Source organism: Plecotus auritus (genome assembly GCF_963455305.1).
Source record: "Plecotus auritus genome assembly, chromosome: 7".
Taxonomy (NCBI): Eukaryota; Metazoa; Chordata; class Mammalia; order Chiroptera; family Vespertilionidae; genus Plecotus; species Plecotus auritus.
Window position 1 is genome coordinate 60,957,053 of NC_137774.1, and position 22,710 is coordinate 60,979,762.

Sequence of the window (22,710 nt, forward strand, 5' to 3'; positions counted from 1 at the left end):
CGAGGATTCCTTTTTCTCCACATCCTCGCCAGCACTTGTAATTTATTGATTTGTTGATGGTAGCCATTCTGACAGGTGTGAGATGGTACCTCATTGTTGTTTTGATTTGCATCTCTCGGATGATGAGTGACTTTGAGCATGTTTTCATATGTATCTTGGCCTTCTGTATGTCCTCTTTCGAGAAGTGTCTATTTAGGTCTTTTGCTCATTTTTTTTTTTTTGATTGGATTGTTTATCTTCCTTTTGTTAAGTTGTATGAGTTCTCTGTAAATTTTGAAGATTAAACCCTTATCTGAAATAGCATTGGCAAATATATTCTCCCATGCAGTGGGCTTTCTTGTTGTTTTGTTGATGGTTTCTTTTGCTGTGCAGAAGCCTTTTATTTTGATGTAGTCCCATTTGTTTATTTTCTCCTTAGTCTCCATTGCTCCAGGAGCTGTGTTGGTAACGATATTGCTATGACATATGTCTGATATTTTGCTACCTATGGAGTCTTGTAGGATTTTTATGGTTTCCCATCTTACATTTAAGTTCTTTATCCATTTTGATTTTATTTTTGTATATGGTGTCAGTCGGTGATCTAGTTTCAAATTTTTGCATGTATCTGTCCAATTTTCCCAACACCATTTATTGAAGAGACTATCTTGACTCCATTGTATGCTCTTGCCTCCTTTGTCAAATATTAATTGAGCATAATGGCTTGGGTCGATTTCTGGGTTTTCTGTTATGTTCCATTGGTCTACATGACGGTTCTTGTGTCAGTACCAGGCAGTTTTGAGAACCGTGGCTTGGTAATATAGCTTGATATCTGGTATTGCAATCCCTCCAACTTTGTTCTTTTTTCTCAGGATTGCTACAGCTATTGGAGGTCTTTTTTCATTCCATATGAATTTTTGGAGGGTTTGTTGCAGTTCTTTGAAATATGCCATTGGTATTTTAATGGGGATTGCATTGAATCTGTAAATTGCTTTGGGTATTCTGGAGATTTTAATGATGTTGATTCTACCAATCCATGAACTTGGTATATTCTTTCATTTGTTTATGTCTTCCTCTATCTCCTTTATTCAAACTCCTGTAGTTTTCCGAGTACAGGTCTTTTACCTCCTTAGTTAAGTTTATTCCTAGGTATCTTAATTTTTTTAGTGCAATGGTAAATGGGATTTTTTTTTTAAAATATATTTTATTGGTATTTTACAGAGAGGAAGGGAGAGGGACAGAGAGCTAGAAACATCAACGAGAGAGAAACATCGATCAGCCGCCTCCTGCACACCCCCCACTGGGGATGCGCCCGCAACCAAGGCACATGCCCCTGACCGGAACCGAACCCGGGACCCTCCAGTCCGCAGGCCGACGCTCTATCCACCGAGCCAAACCGGTTTCGGCGGGATTTTTTGTTTGTTTGCTTATTTGTTTCCCTTTCTGTGAGTTCATTATTGGTGTATAAAAAGGCCATAGATTTGGAGTGTTAATTTTGTGTCCTGCTACATTGCCAAATTCATTTATTACAGTGGTTCTCAACCTTCCTAATGCCGCGATCCTTTAATACAGTTCCTCATGTTGTGGTGACCCCCAACCATAAAACTATTTTCATTGCTACTTCATAACTGTAATTTTGCTACTGTTATGAATCGTAATGTAAATATCTGTGTTTTCCGATGGTCTTAGGTGACCCCTGACAGCGGTTCTCAACCTGTGGGTCGCGACCCCTTTCACAGGGGTCGCCTAAGACCATCGGAAAACACAGATATTTACATTACGATTCATAACAGTAGCAAAATTACAGTTATGAAGTAGCAACGAAAATAGTTTTATGGTTGGGGGTCACCACAACATGAGGAAATGTATTAAAGAGTCACGGCATTAGGAAGGTTGAGAACCACTGATTTATTAGGTCTAGTAGTTTTTTAATGGAGTCTTTGGGTTTTTCTATGTACAGTATCATGTCATCTGTGAATAAGAACAGTTTTCTTCATTTTTTTCTGATATTAATGCCTTTTATTTCTTCTTCTTGTCTGATCGTTATAGCTAGCACTTCCAGTACTATGTCAAACAGGAGTGGTGAAAGTGGGCATCCCTGTCTTGTTCCTGTTCTTAGGGAGAATGAGTTTAGATTTTGCCCACTGAGTATGATGTTGGTTGTGGGTTTTTCATATAAGGCTTTTATTATGTTGAGGTATGATCCCTCTATTCCCATTTTGTGAGAGTTTTTATCAAGAAAGGGGTAAGGGGGAGAGATCAACCAAAGAACTTGTATGCATGCTTATAAGCATAAGCGATGGACACAGACAACAGGGGGTGAGGGTGAAGGCAGGACTGGGGGGATGAGGGGACAATGAGGGGATAAAGACACATTTGTAATACCTTAATCAATAAAAATTTTTTTAAAAGAAAGGCTGTTTGATTTTGTCAAATGCTTTTTCTGCATCGATTGATATGATTATGTGATTTTTGTCTCTCAATTTGTTTATATGATATCATGTTTGTTGATTTTTGGATATTGTACCATCCTTGCATCCCCACTTCATCATGGTGTATGACCTTTCTAATGTAATGCTGGTTTCGATTTGCTAGAATTAGGTTGAGGATTTTAGCATCTATGTTCATCAAGGATATTGGCCTATAGTTCTCTTTTTTTGTGGTGTCTTTATCTGATTTTGGAATTAGGGTAATGCTGGCTTCATAGAAAGAACTTGAAAGTGTGCCTTCCTCTTAAATTTTTTGGAATAGATTGAGGAGGATAGGTTTTAGTTCTTTGAATGCTTGGTAGAACTTCCCAGTAAAGGCATCCGGACCAGGGCTTTTGTTTGCTGGAAGATTTTTTATCACTGCTTCAATTTTTTCTGTGGTTATCGGCCTATTCAGGTTTATTATTATTATTATTATTATTATTATTATTATTATTATTACTTATGTGTTCTTATTCCCCCAGTACCCCTCAACCTCCCACCCCCATTCATGCCCTTACTCCCCTGTTGACTGTGTCCATTGATTAGGCTTATATGCATGCATATAACTCCTTTGATTGATCTCTTCCCCTTACCCCCACGGTCCCCTACCTTCCCTGAGGTTTGACGTTCTGATCGATGTTTCTCAGTTTTTTTTATTCTTCCTGATTTAGTATTGAGAGCTTGTATTTTTTTATGAATATGTCCATTTCATCTAGGTTGTACATTTTGTTGTAATAGAGTTGTTCATAGTATTTTTTTCATAATCATTTGTATTTCTGTCTGATCGGTTGTTACTTCACCTCTTTCATTTCTCATTTTCTTTATTTGGGCTCTCTTTGCTTTTTTTGGTGACCCTGGCTAGAGGTTCATCAATCTTGTTTATCCTTTCAAAGAACCAGCTCTTGGTTTTGTTGATCTTTTGTATTGTTTTTTCAGTCTCTATGTCATTTATTTCTGCTCTGATATTTATTATTTCCTGCTTATGCTGGGCTTTTTCTGTTGCTCTCTTTCTAACTATTTGACTTGTAAAGTTAGATAATTTATTACCATTTTTTCTGTTTTTTTTGAGGTGGGTCTGTAAACTTCCCTCTCAAGACTGTTTAAATGTGTCCCTTAGATTTTGGATTGTTGTGTTTTCATTGTCATTTGTTGCCATGATGCTTTTTATTTCTTCTTTGATCTCTTTGATAACCCAATCATTGTTTAATAACATGCTATTTAGCCTCCAGGTGTTTGATTTGTTTTCATTGTTTTTATTGTGATTGATTTCTAATTTTATGCCATTGTGATCTGAGATGATGCTTGATATGATTTCTATCTTCATGAATTTGAAGAGACTTTGTTTGTGCCCCAATATGTAGTCTATCTTTGGACATGTCCCATGTGCACTTGAAAAGAATGTATATTCCATGGCTTTTGGGTGAAATGTTCTAAAGATGTCAATTAATTCCATCTGATCTAGTGAGTCATTTAGGATTGATGTTTCTTTGCTGATTTTTTGTTTAGAGGATTTACCCAGTGGTGTTAATGGGGTATTAAAGTCCCCTACTATGACTGTATTGCTGTCAATCTCTCCCTTAATATCCTCCAGAAGTTTTTTATGTATTTGGGTGCTCCTGCATTGGGTGCATATATGTTTACCAGAGTTATATCTTCTTGTTGAATTGCTCTCTTTAATACTATGAAGTGGCCTTCCTTATCCCTTGTTATGGCCTTCACTTTGAGTTCTAATATGTCAGATATAAGTATTGCTACCCCAGCTATTTTTTCATTTCCATTCGCCTGAAAAACCTTTCCATCCCTTCACCATCAGTCTGTGTGAGTCCTTTGTTATGATGTGGGTCTACTATAGAGAGCAGATATATGGGTCAGGTTTTCTTATCCATTCAGTTACCCTAGGTCTTTTGAACGGGGCATTTAATCCACTTACATTTAAAGTTATTATTGATGATAGTCCAGTAAAAGCCTCAGAGGGGGAGGAAAAATGGCAGCAGAATAGACAGACGTGTTCCGAGCCTTGTCCCGGAGCAGAAAGAAAGAACAGCTGAGGGTCGCACGAGGAGTGTTTGTTGGCAAGTTAAGGGACAGCTAAACTCCAGAAGAAGGTGGGGGACTGCTAGACGGGGTTCCCCTGACCTGGCAGCCCCCACTGCGGCTGGGTCCCCTCCCAGTGCTACGGGCTCTGACGAGGAGTTTGCGCCATCTTGAACGGGAAAATGGAGCTTATCGGAAGCCTGAGAATCCACAAATGCGACACGCACAGAACAGCTGCGAGCCCCAAAACACCAGTCCCCAATTGGCGCAAACACACAGATTCAGAGGAGCTCTACACTCCACCACGGAAAGGTCAGGTTTTGCCTGGGATAAGGTGAGGTCTCTGGTCCCAGCGGGAGAGAGGAACGCGCGTTTTGCGGGAGCTGGAGGACCAGGGAAGTCTGTGCCTAGAAAAATCCGTGGCTGTTGGGGCTGGCGTGATCCGTGAATGTGGAAGGGGGTCCTCAGAGCTGCTAACAGAAGGGATCTCTAAAAAGCAACCCATTTTGATCTGACACGCAGGGACACCCTAAGAATTTCAAAGGTGTGCCGGCTGCTTAGACTTGCGCGCAGCCCCGGAGTTGGCACACTTGGGCTTTTTCCTCTTCAAATCCTTGCTTCTGATTACTAAGCCCAATACATAGGATCACCCAGTTGGGGACACCCTGGGAGACTGCAAGGGAAAGTGTTTTTCTGGAACCTGGGGATCGGAGCGGGGAGTGACCATCGGAGAGCCAGCTCTGAGGCAGCCCACTCCCACAAACCGGTAGTGAGTGCCACAGGGAAAGAAGGCTCTAACACTGCCTAGAGAGGCCATAGATAGACCCGGAAGTCAATCCAGAAACACCGCCACCCAGGGGCTGAATCACAAATTGACTCTTGTGTAATCAAAAATAAAGGAATACGAGAAATTAAGACACACCGCCTGCTTAAAATCAGGACTGGCTTACAACACTGAATAGCAGTGGAACACAGGGAACTGCAATACTGTCCGGACTGAGAAACAGGCATGCCAAACAGAACAACAGAGGAAGTGAATGACCTTCACTACTCCACATTTTATTTTTATTTTTTATTTTTTTTATTTTTTTATTTTCATTTTTTGCATCTTTTACTCAAGAAACTAATTTTTTTCTTTTTTCCTCACTTGATTTTACCTTTATAATTATTACATTTTTATTTTCAATCCGTATTATTACTACTGCTGTTGTATCTTTTTTTTTTAAAGTGTCATTTTATTTTCTCTTCATTTTATTTTGGGATTAGTGTTCTACATTCTATTTTCATCTTTCCTTTAGCATCGTTTTACTCTATCTCAACTCTACCTTTATGCCATCACTCTCTTCCTAACCTTCCCCATTTCGGTGTCCTGTTTATCTTACCCCTTTCCTGCTTTAGATTTTCCCTATTCTTTCCGTTTAACCCTTATTAAAATTTCACACTATTTACATATCTAATCTCTAATCCCCTGCTCCAAGTCCATACACACCTCTCTCTTCGCTGTCTTAACTATCCAAAAAATTGTTTTTCTCTCTGTCCTTTTGTTGTTGTTTGCTTGAATGTTGATTATATCAAATTTTTATGCTTTTTTGTGAGATTGTTTTGCTTATTCTTCTTTTGTTTGTTTATTTTTTTGTTTGTTTTGTGCTTCTGTTTTCCCTTGCCTCACTCAATATTAGTTGGTGTTGTAGTTTGTATTAATCCCCAGGTATTTGTTGCTGGCATTTGCTGGGATTAGTGATTGTTCTATTGGTGTTTTATCCCCATATATATAGTTTGTTCCCCTTTCTCTCTTAGTCTCTTTCTTGTCTCTCTTACTTTTTCTTTTTTTTCCTTTTCCCAATTTCATTTTGACACTCTTTTTTTTTCCTTTCTTTATTTTCCCTCTTCTTCTTTCTCTCCTATCCCCAAATTTGCCTTTCTCTGGTGGTCACCTTTATTGGAGGTTATTAATATCATGAATACATTTCTGTTCAGTGCCTTGTGTGTTGTACCTGGTAGTGCTGTATTCTGTGCCTTTAAATCAATGCAGGAGAGAGAGAACTACATAACCAGACATCCAGAGAAGAGAGACCATAGGGAGACAAAGAAACAGCCCTCATATGAAAGAAAAGCAGGCATCACCAGAAAAGGAAATAAACGAAATGGAGGCAAGCAACCTTCCAGAGAAAAAATTCAGAGAAATGGTCATAAGGTGGCTGAAAAGAATGGAAGACAAATTTGACAATATGAGCAAGAACCAAGAGGAAATGAAGAAGAACCAAGAAGAAATGAAAAATGACATCGCTGCTGTAAAGAACTCAATAGAAAGCATCAAAAGTAGACTAGAAGAAGCAGAGGACCACATCAGTGAGCTAGAAGACAAGATGGGAAAAAATACCCAAGTAGAGCAACTTCTAGAAAAAAAATTAAAAGGCAGGAGGAGAGCCTAAGGGAACTTTGGGACAACACGAAACAAAACAACATCTGCATAATAGGGGTTCCAGAAGGAAAGGAAGCTGAGCAAGGAATAGAAAACCTGTTTGAAGAAATAATGAGAGAAAATTTCCCTGATATAGGGAAGAAAAACCCCACACAAATCCAAGAAGCTCACAGAGTCACAAGCAAAATGAATCCCAAAAGACCAATGCCAAGGCACATTATAATTAAATTGGCAAACACCAACGACAAAGTAAGAATCTTAAAAGCGGCAAGAGAGAGACAGAAAGTTACATACAAAGGAACCCCCATCAGACTAGCAACTGATTTCTCAACAGAAACTCATCAGGCCAGAAGGGAATGGAATGAAATATACAAAGTCATGCAAAGGAAGGGTCTGAATCCAAGAATACTGTACCCAGCAAGGCTATCAATCAAAATTGAAGGTGAAATCAGGAGCTTCACAGACAAAAAAGGACTAAGGGAATTTATTACCACAAAACCAGCAATGCAAGAAATGCAAAAGGGTCTGCTGTAAAAAAAAAAAAAAGAAATAGGAAGTGAAGAAGGAACACAGGGGTAAAGATTAAAAATGGTGACAAATAAGTACCTATCAATAATAACTTTAAATGTAAATGGATTAAATGCCCCAATCAAAAGACACATGGTAACGGCTTGGATAAGAAAACAAGACCCATATATCTGCTGTCTACAAGAAACCCACTTAGACAAAGAGACGCACACAGACTGAGGGTGAAGGGATGGAAAAAGGTTTTTCAGGCAAATGGAAATGAAAAAGAAAGCTGGGGTAGCAATACTTATATCTGACAAATTAGATCTCAAAGTGAAGGACATAACAAGAGATAAGGAAGGCCACTTCATAATACTAAAGGGAGCAATGCAACAAGAAGAAATAACTCTGGTAAACATATATGCACCCAATACAGCAGCACCCAAATACATAAAAAAAAACTCCTGGAGGATATCAAGGGAGAGATTGACAGCAATACAATCATAGTAGGAGACTTTAATACCCCACTATCACCATTGGACAAATCCTCTAAACAAAAAATAAGCAAAGAAACATCAATCCTAAATGACTCACTAGATCAGATGGAATTAATTGACATCTTTAGAACATTTCACCAAAAGCCATGGAATATACATTCTTTTCAAGTGCACATGGGACATTTTCAAAGATAGACCATATGTTGGGACATAGGCAAAGTCTCTTCAAATTCAAGAAGATAGAAATCATATCAAGCATCTTCTCAGACCACAGTGGCATAAAACTGGAAATCAACTACAATAAAAACAACCCAAAGAAATCAAACACATGGAGACTAAACAGCATGCTATTAAACATTGACTGGGTTACCAGAGAGATCAAGGAAGAAATAAAAAACATCTTGGCAACAAATGACAATGAAAACACAACAATCCAAAATCTATGGGACACAGCAAAAGCAATCTTGAGAGGGCAGTTCATAGCTCTACAAGCCTACTGCAAAAAAACAAGAAACAATGGTAATAAATTACCTAACCCTACAACTCAAAGAGTTAGAAAAAGAGCAACAAGAAAAGCCCAGTGTAAGCAGAATGAAAGAAATAATAAAGATCAGAGTGGAGATAAAAGACATAGAGACAAAAGAAACAATACAAAAGATCAACAAAACCAAGAGCTGGTTCTTCGAAAGGATAAACAAGATTGATGAACCTCTAGCCAGGCTTACCAAGAAGCAAAGAGAGAGGACCCAAATAAACAAAATCAGAAATGAAAGAGGTGAAATAACAACAGATCCCGCCGAAATACAAAGGATTGTTAAAAAATACTACAAAAAACCCTATTCCAACAAACTGGACAACCTGGAGGAAATGGACATATTCCTAGAAAAATATAACCTTCCAAATCTCAATCAGGAAGAATCTAAACAGCTCAATATGCCAGTAACTATGGAAGAAATTGAAGCAGTCATCAAAGAGCTTCCAGCAAACAAAAGCCCGGAGCCAGACAGCTTCACAGGAGAGTTTTACCAAACATTCAAGGAAGAACTAAAACCTATCCTCCTCAGACAATTCCAAAAAATTCAAGATGAAGGAACACTTCCAAGCTCCTTCTATGAAGCCAGCATCAACCTAATACCAAAACCAGATAAAGACAACACAATGAAGGAGAATTACAGGCCAATATCCCTCATGAATGTAGATGCCAAAATCCTCAACAAAATTCTAGCAAATCAGATCCAGCAGTACATCAGAAAAATCATACACCATGACCAAGTAAGGTTTATCCCAGGAATGCAAGGATGGTACAATATCCGCAAATCAATAAATGTGATATATCACATAAACAAATTGAGAGATAAAAATCACATAGTCAAATCAATTGATGCAGAAAAAGCATTTGACAAAATCCAACACCCTTTCTTGATAAAAACTCTCAACAAGGTGGGAATAGAAGGATCATACCTCAACATAATAAAAGCCCTATGTGACAAACCCACAGCCAACATCATACTCAATGGGCAAAAACTAATACCATTTCCCCTAAGAACATGAACAAGACAGGGATGCCCACTCTCACCACTCCTGTTTGACATAGTACTGGAAGTATTAGCCATTGCAATTAGACAAGAAGAAGAAATAAAAGGCATCCAAATTGGAAAAGAAGAAGTAAAGCTGTCCTTATTTGCAGATGACATGATATTGTACATAAAATACCCGAAAGACTCCATCAAAAAAAAAAAAACTAACAGACTTAATAAATGAATTCAGCAATGTAGCAGGATACAAAATTAACGCCAAGAAATCTATGGCATTTTATACACCAATAGTGAACTTACAGAAAGAGAGACTTAAAAAGCAATCCCATTTACCATCGTACCAAAAAAAATTAAGATACTTAGGAATAAACCTAACCAAGGAGGTAAAAGACCTATACGCGGAAAACTACAGGACACTGAAAAAAAAGATAGAGGAAGATGTAAACAGATGGAAGAACATATCATGTTCATGGATTGGTAGAATCAGCATCTTTAAAATGTCCATACTACCCAAAGCAATCTATAGATTCAATGCACTCCCCCATTAAAATACCAACGGCATGTTTTACAGACCTAGAAAGAACTCTCCAAAAATTCATCTGGAATAAAAAAAGACCCCGAATAGCCACAGCAATCCTGAGAAAGAATAATAAAGTAGGAGGGATCTCAAAACCAGATTTCAAGCTGTATTACAAAGCCACTGTTCTCAAAACAGCCTGGTACTGGCACAAGAACAGACATATAGATCAATGGAATAGAATAGAGAATCCAGATATCGACCCAAACCACTATGCGCAATTAATATTTGACAAGGAGGCATGAACATACAATGGAGTCAAGACAGTCTCTTCAATAAATGGTGTTGGGAAAATTGGACAGATACATGCAAAAAAATGAAACTAGATCACCAACTTACACCATACATAAAAATAAACTCAAAATGGATACAGGACTTAAATATAAGACGGGAAACCATAAAAATACTAGAGGAATCCACAGGCAGCAAAATCTCAGACATATGCCGAAATAACTTTTTCACTGATACTGCCCCTAGTGCAACGGAAGCCAAAGAGAAAATAAACAAATGGGACAAATAAACATTTATTAAACAAATAAACATCAAAATAAAAAGCTTTTGCACAGCAAAAGAAACCATCAACAAAACAAGAAAGCCCACTGTATGGGAGAACATATTTGCAAATGTTATCACTGATAAAGGTTTAATCTCCAACATCTACAGGCAGCTTATACAACTTAATAAAAGGAAGATAAATGATCCAATTAAAAAAATGGGCAACGGATCTAAATAGAATCTTTTCAAAAGAAGACAGAAGGAAGGCCAAGAGACACATGAAAACATGCTCAAAGTCACTAATTATCCGAGAGATGCAAATCAAAATGACAATGCAATACCATCTCACACCTGTCAGAATGGCTATCATCAACAAATCAATGAACGACAAGTATTGGCAAGGATGCGGAGAAAAAGGCACCCTAGTGCACTGCTGGTGGAAATGCAGACTGGTGCAGCCACTGTGGAGAACAGTATGGAGTTTCCTCAAAAAACTGAAAATGGAACTCCCATTTGACCCAGTAATCCCACTCCTAGGAATATATCCTAAGAAACCAGAAACACCAATCAGAAAAGATATATGCACCCCTATGTTCATAGCAGCACAATTTACAATAGCTAAGATTTGGAATCAGCCTAGGTGCCTGTCAGCAGATGACTGGATCAGAAAACTATGATACATCTACACAATGGAATATTATGCTGCCATAAAAAAGAAGGAATTATTACCATTTGTAGGCACCTGGATGGAATTAGAGAACATTATGCTAAGTGAAATAAGCCAGTCAATGAAAGAAAAATACCACATGATCTCACTCATTTGGGGATAATGAAAAACATTATAAACTGATGAACAAAAAGATAGATACAGAGGCAGTAAAGCATCAAACAGACTGTCAAATTACAGCGGTAAGGTTAGGGAGAGGTGGGGGACATAAGAGATCAACTGAAGGACTTACATGCATGCATATAAGAGTAACCAACGGATGCAAAACATTGGGGGGTGAAGGCATGTTTGGGAGTGGGGTGGGGGGGGGCAATGGTAAGATACGTACACATATAATACCTTAATAAAAAAAGAAAATAAATAAAGTTATTATTGATAAATACTTGTTTGTCGCCAATTTTATTCTTTATGCCTGTGTTCCTTCTTCCATTCCTATATCTTCTTTTTACAGCATACCTTTTAGCATTTATTGCATTGCTGGTTTGGTGGCAATAAACTCCCTTAGTTCTTTTTTGTCTGTGAAGCTCCTGATTTCACCCTCAACTTTGATTGATAGCCTTGCTGGGTACAGTATTCTTGGATTCAGACCCTTGCGCTGCATGACTTCGTATATTTCACTCCATTTCCTTCTGGCCTGATGTGTTTCTGTTGAGAAATCTTTTGATATTCTGATGGGGGATCCTTTCTAGATAACTTTCTGTCTCTCTCTGGCAGCCTTTAAGATTCTTACTTTGTCATTGGTGTTTGCCAGTTTAATTATAATGTGTCTTGGTGTCGGTCTTTTGGGGTTCATCTTATTTGGGACTCTGTGAGCTTCTTGGACTTGTATGAGTTTTTTTTCTTGCCAATATCTGGGAAGTTTTATGTCATTATTTCTTCAAACAGGTTTTCTATTTCTTGCTCAGTTTCCTCTCCTTCTGGTACCCTTATTATGCAAATGTTGTTTTGTTTCATACTAGAGGCCCAGTGCACGAAATTCATGCATGGGGGGGGGTGTCCCTCAGCCCAGCCTGCACCCTCTCCAATCTGGGACATCCCTCTCACAATCCAGGACTGCTGGCTCCCAACTGCTCGCCTGCCTGCCTTCCTGATTGCCCCTAACCGCTTCTGCCTGCCAGCCTGATCACCCCCTAACCACTCCCCTGCCAGCCTGATTGATGCCTAACTGCTCCCCTGCCAGTCTGTTTTCCCCTAACTGCCCTCCTCTGCAGGCCTGGTCACCCCTAACTGCCCTCCCCTGCAAGCCTGGGTCCCTCCCAACTGCCCTTCCCTGCAGGCCTGATCGCCCCAACTTCCCTCCTCTGCTGGCTTGGTCACCCCTAACTGCCCTCCCCTGCAGGCTTGATCTCCCCCAACTGCCCTCCCTTGCAGGCCTGGTCCCTCCCAACTGCCCTCCCCTGCTGGCCATCTTGTGGTGGCCATCTTGTGTCCACTTGGGGGCAGGATCTTTGACCACATGGGGGCAGCCATCTTGTGTGTTGGAGTGATGGTCAATTTGCATATTACTCTTTTATTAGATAGGATAGAGGCCTGGTGCATGGGTGGGGGCCAGCTGGTTTGCCCTGAAGGGTGTCCCAGATCAGGGTTGAAGTTCCCTTGGAGCATGAGACAGCCTGTGTGAGGGGCCTGTGGTGGTTTGCAGGCCGGCCACACCCCCTCGCAACCCAAGTGGAGGCCCTGGTATCTGGGGTTTATTTATCTTCTACAATTGAAACTTTATAACCTGGAGCAGAGCCAAGCCTTCTGCTTGCTCGGTGGCAGCAGCTATTTTTTGGGGGATTTAAGTATCTTCTATAACTGAAACTTTGTACCCTTAAATGGAAGCCTGGGCAGGCCAGGGCTGCAGAAGCTTGGCTTCCTCCATCGCCGCAGGCAACCCTAGCCTCCTGCTCTTTCCAGCTCCTTGGCTGCCGCCATTTTATGTTTGGTTTTATATATCTTCTATCATTGAAACTTTGTGGCCTTGAGTGGAGGCCTAGGCTGGCAAGGGCAGCCAGAAAGCTTGGCTTCCTTCATTGCCTGGGTAACGCAAGACTCCCTCCTGCTCTCTGTGGTGGTAGCCATCTTGGTTGGGTTTATTTGCATATTTGCTTCTGATTGGCTGGTGGGCGTGGCTGGTGGGTGTAGCAGAGTGATGGTTAATTTGCATATTACTCTTTTATTATATAGGATTGTCCCAAAGTTCCCTTAGGCTCTCCTCCTGTTTTTTAAGGTTTTTTTCTAGTTGCTGCTCTGCCTGGCTATATATTCCTACCTTGTCCTGTAGCTCACTGATTTGGTCCTCCACTTCTTCTAGTCTACTGTTGATGCTTTCTATTGTGTTATTTATTGCAGTGACGTCATTCTTCATTTCTTCTTGGTTCTTCATTTCCTCTTGGTTCTTACATATATTGTTGAATTTGTCTTCCATCCTTTTCAGCATCCTTACAATCATTGCTCTGGATTCTTTCTCTGACAAATTGCTTGCCTCCATTTCATTTACTTCCTTTTCTAGTGATTCCTCCTTTTCTTCATATGGGGGCTGTTTCTTTGTCTCCCCATGTTCACTCCTCTCAGCGTGTCTGGTTATTGAAATGTTGGTCAAAAGGTACAAACTTTCAGATATAAGATGAGTAAGTTCTAGAGAATACAGGTCTCCACAGTACAGTATGGTAACTATATTTAATAATAATTGTAAATTTGAAATTTTCTAAGACAGTAGATCACAAGTATTTGTTTCACCCAAAAGTCAAAAGTAACTCTGTGAGGTGATGAATGTGTTAATTAACTTGACTGTGGTAAAGATTTCACAATGTATACACATACCAAAACATCATGTTCTATACCATAAATACATATATAATTTGCATATGTCAGTCATACTTCAATAAAGCTAAAAAATAAAAAAGATAAATAGAAGGAAACAAGATGTTAGATATAAACCCAAATATATTGGTAATTATGTAAATGGATGAAATAAAATTTGGATGCCACCTTTAAGAGAATGTGTATGTGTTTGTGTATGTTTTTGCCTGTTTATACATTTGTTTGGAAAATATCTCATCAGGATTCTCTCTAGGTATTAAGGATTTTTTTCTTCCACTTATTTATATTATCTGATGGCTTCCTAATGGAAATTTATTGCCATTGATTATAATATGAAGAATTAAAAACTTCAGATGACAAAGAAAAATATTAAATGATTATTTTAGAAAGCATAAATCCTCAAGACTTTTAGTATCAAACAAAAGACAACCCTGCAGGGATGTTTTAAAGCAGGGTTTTAATATACATATGTGATCTTTAAAGGCTACAGAAGTCATCAATCTACTCATTACTGGGAAGGTCATAATTCAGAATGATTAATGTTGTATTCCATACAAATGCTAATGGGGAAATTTAAATTACCTTGATAGTTGTATGGCTTAGAAAAATACATCTTTTAAATCATGTATTTCTTACCAAGTGTTTTATCACTTTAGTGTAATTTTTCCTGTCTCTCAGTATACTGTGATATATATTTTTCTATTATTCTATTTAGTACTTTCCTCTCAGATTGTAATTACTTATGTATATCTCTTTATTATTCTCAAATATCTATACCCAAAGACCCTGCTTTAAACATAGGCAGTAGTAGGAAACGTAAGAACTTAAAAAAATATATATCTGCTAGCCTATGTCCCCATAATTTCATAAAATACATAACATTGTAAGCCTCAAAGGAGAGTTACTATCTTTCATGAAATGTAAGTTCTTTAACTTGTATAAATTCATCTTAATGCAACATAGAATATATTCAAATATTTTTCTCATGATAACACATTTCCTCAGAATTATTGGAATTCTGCCGTGAATTGCTGTTATCCCTCTGGCCGGTTTACTGGGAACCCCTGTTACCATGCTGCCTCAAAACAATATTCCGACAGTCAGTGAGAATGAGGAAGGAGGGTCCCCATTTGGAACTTTCTTTGACATTCCCCAAAATAATATAGTTTAAGGCTCTTGTTAAAATAAAATGTTTTGTGCTTTTTCTGTGTACTTGTGTGTATGTAGGGTCAATAAACTGGCAAATTCCCAAGTGGATATTCTACCCACCCTATCCTCTTCCTTGGAAGGCCAAAGAAAAAGGCAAGACATGAAGCAGAATAGGATTATGCCCAGAAACTGTAACACACCAGTTTTCTCCAGACTGAATGAAATTGCTGCCATTGAATTTAACACTGGGGTGAGCACATTTACTAATAATTTAAACAGTAAGTTTGGTTTGGGTTTAAGATGTACAATTTTAAATATGAACTTAAAAGATGTTTGAAGGTTAGCCATAGAAGACCTAGACAGATATGATATCCTGATGCAGGAGAAATATGTTCTAAAGAAAAGACAGCTGCTACTCTCACTATTGATATTTTTCAGAATCACTTTGAAAAGTACTCATTCATTTTCTCATAAATTTTCCTTGTTCAGATCTAACACAAAACTCAAGATTTATGACAGTTGTGATCAGATGATACTGGTTGATCAGATTAGGGGTATTTTTTTCACTATGAATCATAGTTTGTGTATTAAAACCTAGAAAAGAGAGAACCAAGATGGCAGTTTAGGTAAACACTGGTACTTGCTGCCTCCCACAACCATATCAAAATTACAACTAAAATACATAACAACTATCATCCAGAACTGCGGGAAAACTGGCAAAGTGGAAGAACTACAACTAGAAAAATAAAGAAGAAAGAGCACTGAGACTGGTAGGAGGTGTGGAGGCCTGGACTTGTGGAGGTGCAGAGCGGGCTGGCACCCAGGTGTGCCACTTTTTAGTCAGGAGGGGGATACAAGCTCCTGTGTGCTCTGAGCTCCAGTGCTGGGCGAGAATTGGGGGACCCAGGCACATATGGGGAGAAACTGGACTGTCTGGCATCGGGGCAGCTTTCTTCCAGACGGAGGTGCGTGCAGCAGCAGTCGGACCTCTCCGGTGCAGGACTGACTGGCAGCCATTGCTGTTTGCTCTGCCCTGGAGACTCCCTGACACCCCACCCAATTTACAACCCCACCCAAGCTGTGTGCAGTGGCTTTTGCATATGAATGTCCTGTCCTTTCTCAGCCTAAAACCTGTCAAATTGCAGCTGACAAAATGTCAGGGAGCCCCAAATCTAAAGAAGGCAAAGGACAGCACTGCAGCAGTCTGCCTTGCTTCACATCTGGGCCTCGTCTGGGTACTTCCAAACCTGATACAAAGAGGAGGAATCTACAAATCTCTCTGTAGCTCCTGCTGGGTAGCCCCAGGCAGTGGCTGACTTTGCACCTCCTTGGGGATCCAAGAGCCAGTGTACCCAGTGGTCAGTGTGAGACCATACCAGATTACAACTCTTCACACCCATAAGTGACACACCCAAGGGGCAGACTCAGTGAGCACCAAAGCCCCACTGAAGCAAGTCCTGCCCTATAAGGGTGTCTCCTGCACAGCAGCTCTTCCACTGGAGACACAGGTGGACCTCACAGCCAATTGGCCTGGAGGTAAACTCAGGAAGCAACCAAATGCAGAGACAAAGAAATGTGTCACAAATGAAAGAAATGAAAGAAAACAAACTACTGGATATAGAGTTCAAACCCACAGATAAGGTTACTCAAGAATCTTCTAGAAACCTCCGAGAAACTTAGTGAGACCTTCAAGGATCTTAGTGAGAATGCCAAAAAAAAAAAAAGGAAAAGAACCAGTCAGAAATTAAGCATACACTGACTGAAATAAAGAATAATACACAGAGATTCAACTGTAGAGTAGAGGATCACAAGAATCAAGTCAAAGATTTGAAATACAAGGAAGCAGAAAACACAGGACTGGAAGAGCAAAAAGAAGAAAGAATCCAAAAACATGAAGATAGTGTAAGGAGCCTCTGGGACAACTTTAAGCATACCAACATCTGAATTATGGGGGTGCCAAAAGAAGAGAAAGAGCAGATCTTGATCCGGGAAGTGGAGCTTATCTGAAGCCTGAGAATCCACAACTGCGGCACCCCAGGAACAGCTGCGAGCCCCAGAACAACGCTCCCCAACTGGCGCAAGCACACGGGTTCAGAGGAGCTCTACACTCCACCACGGAAAGGTCAGATTTCGCCTGGGATAAGGTGAGGTCTCTGGTCCCGGCGGGAGAGAGGAACGCGCGTTTTGCGGGAGCTGGAGGACCAGGGAAGTCTGTGCCTAGAAAAATCCGTGGCTGTAGGGGCTGGCGTGATCTGTGATTGTGGAAAGGGGTCCTCAGAGCTGCTAAGAGAAGGGCACTCTAAAAAGCAACCCATTTTGATCTGAAGTGCAGGGACACCCTAAGAATTTCAGGCTGTCCAGACTTACGCGCAGCCCGTGCGCTCCCTTTGTGCCTGGGTTTACTCGCAGTCCTGGAGTTCGCACACTTGGGCTTTTTCCTCTTCAAATCCTTGCTTCTGATTACTAAGCCCAATACATAGGATCACCCAGTTGGGGACACCCTGGGAGACTGCAGGGGAAAGTTGTTTTTCTGGAACCTGGGGATCGGAGCGGGGAGTGACCATCAGAGAGTCAGCTCTGAGGCAGACCACGCCCACAGGCCGGTGGCAGTGCCACAGAGAAAAAAGGCTCTAACACTGCCTAGAGAGGCCATAGATAGACCCGGAAGTCAATCCAGAAACACTGCCACCCAGGGGCTGAATCACAAATTGACTCTTGCGTAATCAAAAATAAAGGAATACGAGAAATTAAGACACACCGCCTGCTTAAAATCAGGACTGGCTTACAACACCGAAGAGCAGTGGATCGCAGGGAACTGCAATACTGTCTGGACTGAGAAACAGGCGTGCCAAACAGAAAAACAGAGGAAGTGAATGACCTTCACTACTTCACATTTTATTTTTACCTTTTATTTTTTTATTTTTTTTTATTTTCATTTTTTGCATCCTTTAATCAAGAAACTTTTTTTTTCTTTTTTCATCACTTGATTTTACCTTTTTAATGATTACATTTTTATTTTCAATCCGTATTATTACTACTGCTATTTTATCTTTTTTTTTTAAAGTGTCATTTTATTTTCTCTTCATTTTATTTTGGGATTAGGGTTCTACATTCTATTTTTTATCTTTCCTTTAGCATCGTTTTACTCTATCTCAACTCTACCTTTAGGCCATCACTCTCTTCCTAACCTCCCCCTTTTCAGTGTCCTGTTTGTCTTACCCTTTTACTGCTTTAGATTTTCCCTATTCTTTCTGTTTACCCCTTGTTAAAATTTCACCCTACTTACATATCTAATCTCTAATCCCCTGCTCCAAGTCCACATACACCTCTCCCTTCGCTGTCTGAGCTATCCATAAACTTGTCCTTCTCTCTGTCCTTTTGTTGTTGTTTGCTTGAATGTAGATTATATCCAATTTTTATGCTGTTTTTGTGAGATTGTTTTGCTTATTCTTCTTTTGTTTATTTTTTTGTTTGTTTTGTGCTTCAGCTTTCCCTTGCCTCAATCCATATTAGTTGGTGTTGTAGTTTGTATTAATCCCCAGGCACTTGTTGCTGGCATTTGCCGGGATTAGTGATTGTTCTATTGGAGTTTTATCCCCAATATATATAGTCTGTTCCCCTTTCTCTCTTAGTCACTTTCTTGTCTCTCTTACTTTTTTTTTTCTCTTTACTTTCCCTTTTCCCAATTTCATTTTCACACTCCTTTTTTCTTTTTTTCTTTCTTTCTTTCTTTTTTCCTCTTCTTCTTTCTCTCCTATCACCTAATTTGCCTTTCTCTGGTGGTCACCTTTACTGGAGGTTATTAATATCGTGAATACATTTCTGTTCAGTGCCTTGTGAGTTGTACCTGGTAGTGCTGTATTTTGTGCCTTTAAATCAACCCAGGAGAGAGAGAACTACATAACCAGACACCCAGAGAAGAGAGACCATGGGGAGACAAAGAAGCAGCCCGCATATGAAAGAAAAGCAGGCATCACCAGAAAAGGAAGTAAACGAAATGGAGGCAAGCAACCTTCCAGAAAAAGAATTCAGAGAAATGGTCATAAGGTGGCTGAAAAGAATGGAAGACAAATTCGACAATATGAGCAAGAACCAAGAGGAAATGAAGAAGAACCAAGAAGAAATGAAAAATGACATCGCTGCTGTAAAGAACTCAATAGAAAGCATCAAGAGTAGACTAGAAGAAGCAGAGGACCGCATCAGTGAGCTAGAAGACAAGATGGAAAAAAATACCCAAGAAAAGCAACTTCTAGAAAAAAAAATTAAAAGGCAGGAGGAGAGTCTAAGGGAACTTTGGGACAACACGAAACAAAACAACATCCGCATAATAGGGGTTCCAGAAGGAAAGGAAGCGGAGCAAGGAATAGAAAACCTCTTTGAAGAAATAATGACAGAAAATTTCCCAGATATAGGGAAGAAAAAACCCACACAAATCCAAGAAGCTCACAGAGTCCCAAGCAAAATGAACCCCAAAAGACCGACGCCAAGGCACATTATAATTAAATTGGCAAACACCAACGACAAAGTAAGAATCTTAAAAGCAGCAAGAGAGAGACAGAAAGTTACATACAAAGGAACCCCCATCAGACTAGCAACTGATTTCTCAACAGAAACTCATCAGGCCAGAAGGGAATGGAATGAAATATACAAAGTCATGCAAAGGAAGGGGCTGAATCCAAGAATACTGTACCCAGCAAGGCTGTCAATCAAAATTGAAGGTGAAATCAGGAGCTTCACAGACAAAAAAGGACTAAGGGAATTTATTACCACCAAACCAGCAATGCAAGAAATGCTAAAGGGTCTACTGTAAAAAAGAAAGAAAGAAAGAAAGAAACAGGAAGCGAAGAAGTAACACAGGGGTAAAGAATAGGAATGGCGACAAATAAGTACCTATCAATAATAACTTTAAATGTAAATGGATTAAATGCCCCAATCAAAAGACATAGGGTAACAGATTGGATAAGAAAACACGACCCATATATCTGCTGTCTACAAGAAACCCACCTCAGAAAAAAAGACGCACACAGACTGAGGGTGAAGGGATGGAAAAAGGTTTTCCAGGCAAATGGAACTGAAAAAAAAGCTGGGGTAGCAATACTTATTTCTGACAAATTAGATCTCAAACTGAAGGACATAACAAGAGATAAGGAAGGCCATTTCATAATACTAAAGGGAGCAATCCAACAAGAAGAAATAACTCTGGTAAACATATATGCACCCAATACAGGAGCACCCAAATACATAAAAAAACTCCTGGAGGATATTAAGGGAGACATTGACAGCAATACAATCATAGTAGGAGACTTTAATACCCCACTATCACCATTGGACAAATCCTCTAAACAAAACATCAGCAAAGAAACATCAATCCTAAATGACTCACTAGACCAGATGGAATTAATTGACATCTTCAGAACATTTCACCCCAAAGCCACAGAATATACATTCTTCTCAAGTGCACATGGGTCATTTTCAAAGATAGACCATATGTTGGGACATAGGCAAAGTCTCTTCAAATTCAAGAAGATAGAAATCATATCAAGCATCTTCTCAGACCACAGTGGCATAAAACTGGAAATCAACTACAATAAAAACAACCCAAAGAAATCAAACACATGGAGACTAAACAGCATGCTATTAAACCATGACTGGGTTACCAGAGAGATCAAAGAAGAAATAAAAAACATCATGACAACAAATGACAATGAAAACACAACAATCCAAAATCTATGGGACACAGCGAAAGCAGTCTTGAGAGGGAAGTTCATAGCTCTACAAGCCTACTGCAAAAAACAAGAAACAGGGGTAATAAATTACCTAACCCAACAACTCAAAGAGTTAGAAAAAGAGCAACAAGAAAAGCCCAGTGTAAGCAGAAGGAAGGAAATAATAAAGATCAGAGCACAGATAAACGACATAGAGACCAAAGAAACAATACAAAAGATCAACAAAACCAAGAGCTGGTTCTTTGAAAGGATAAACAAGATTGATGAACCTCTAGCCAGGCTCACCAAGAAGCAAAGGGAGAGGACCCAAATAAACAAGATCAGAAATGAAAGAGGTGAAATAACAACAGATCCCGCCGAAATACAAAGGATTGTTAAAAATTACTACGAACAACTCTATTCCAACAAACTGGACAACCTGGAGGAAATGGACATATTCCTAGAAAAATATAACCTTCCAAAACTCAATCAGGAAGAATCTAAACAGCTCAACATGCCAGTAACTATGGAAGAAATTGAAGCAGTCATCAAAGAGCTTCCGGCAAACAAAAGCCCGGGGCCAGACGGCTTCACAGGAGAGTTCTACCAAACATTCAAGGAAGAACTAAAACCTATCCTCCTCAGACTATTCCAAAAAATTCAAGAGGAAGGAACACTTCCCAGCTCCTTCTATGAAGCCAGCATCACCCTAATACAAAAACCAGATAAAGACAACACAATGAAGGAGAATTACAGGCCAATATCTCTCATGAATGTAGATGCCAAAATCCTCAATAAAATTCTAGCAAATAGGATCCAGCAGTACATCAGAAAGATCATACACCATGACCAAGTAGGATTTATCCCAGGAATGCAAGGATGGTTCAATATCCGCAAATCAATAAATGTGATACATCACATAAACAAATTGAGAGATAAAAATCACATAGTCATATCAATTGATGCAGAAAAAGCATTTGACAAAATCCAACACCCTTTCTTGATAAAAACTCTCAACAAGGTGGGAATAGAAGGATCATACCTCAACATCATAAAAGCTATATATGATAAACCCACAGCTAACATCATACTCAATGGGCAAAAACTAAAACCATTTCCCCTAAGAACAGGAACAAGACAGGGATGCCCACTCTCACCACTCCTGTTTGACATAGTACTGGAAGTATTAGCCACTGCAATTAGACAAGAAGAAGAAATAAAAGGCATCCAAATTGGAAAAGAAGAAGTAAAGCTGTCCTTATTTGCAGATGACATGATATTGTACATAAAAAACCCGAAAGACTCCATCAAAAAACTAACAGACTTAATAAATGAATTCGGCAATGTAGCAGGATACAAAATTAACACCAAGAAATCTATGGCATTTCTATACACCAACAATGAACTTACAGAAAGAGAGACTAAAAAAGCAATCCCATTTTCCATCGCACCAAAAAAATTAAGATACTTAGGAATAAACCTAACCAAGGAGGTAAAAGACCTATATGCGGAAAACTACAGGACACTGAAAAAAGAGATAGAGGAAGATGTAAACAGATGGAAGAACATACCATGTTCATGGATTGGTAGAATCAACATCATTAAAATGTCCATACTACCCAAAGCAATCTATAGATTCAATGCACTCCCCATTAAAATACCAACGGCGTATTTCACAGACCTAGAAAGAACTCTCCAAAAATTCATCTGGAATAAAAAAAGACCCCGAATAGCCACAGCAATCCTGAGAAAGAAGAATAAAGTAGGAGGGATCTCAATACCAGATTTCAAGCTGTATTACAAAGCCACT

The 22,710-nt window shown here is 39.4% G+C and overlaps 1 protein-coding gene across 1 annotated transcript in view; it reads left to right on the forward strand.

The window, feature by feature from the left end:
- Positions 1-22,710, forward strand: part of LOC308252652 (phospholipid-transporting ATPase ABCA3-like) — a gene marked incomplete at both ends in the record, with an annotated part of 430,835 nt that overhangs the window by 250,551 nt on the left and 157,574 nt on the right. The window contains one exon of the mRNA XM_080677417.1: positions 15,274-15,445. Coding sequence (XP_080533543.1) covers positions 15,274-15,445 — 172 coding nt within the window. The remainder of the gene's footprint in view (positions 1-15,273; positions 15,446-22,710) is intronic.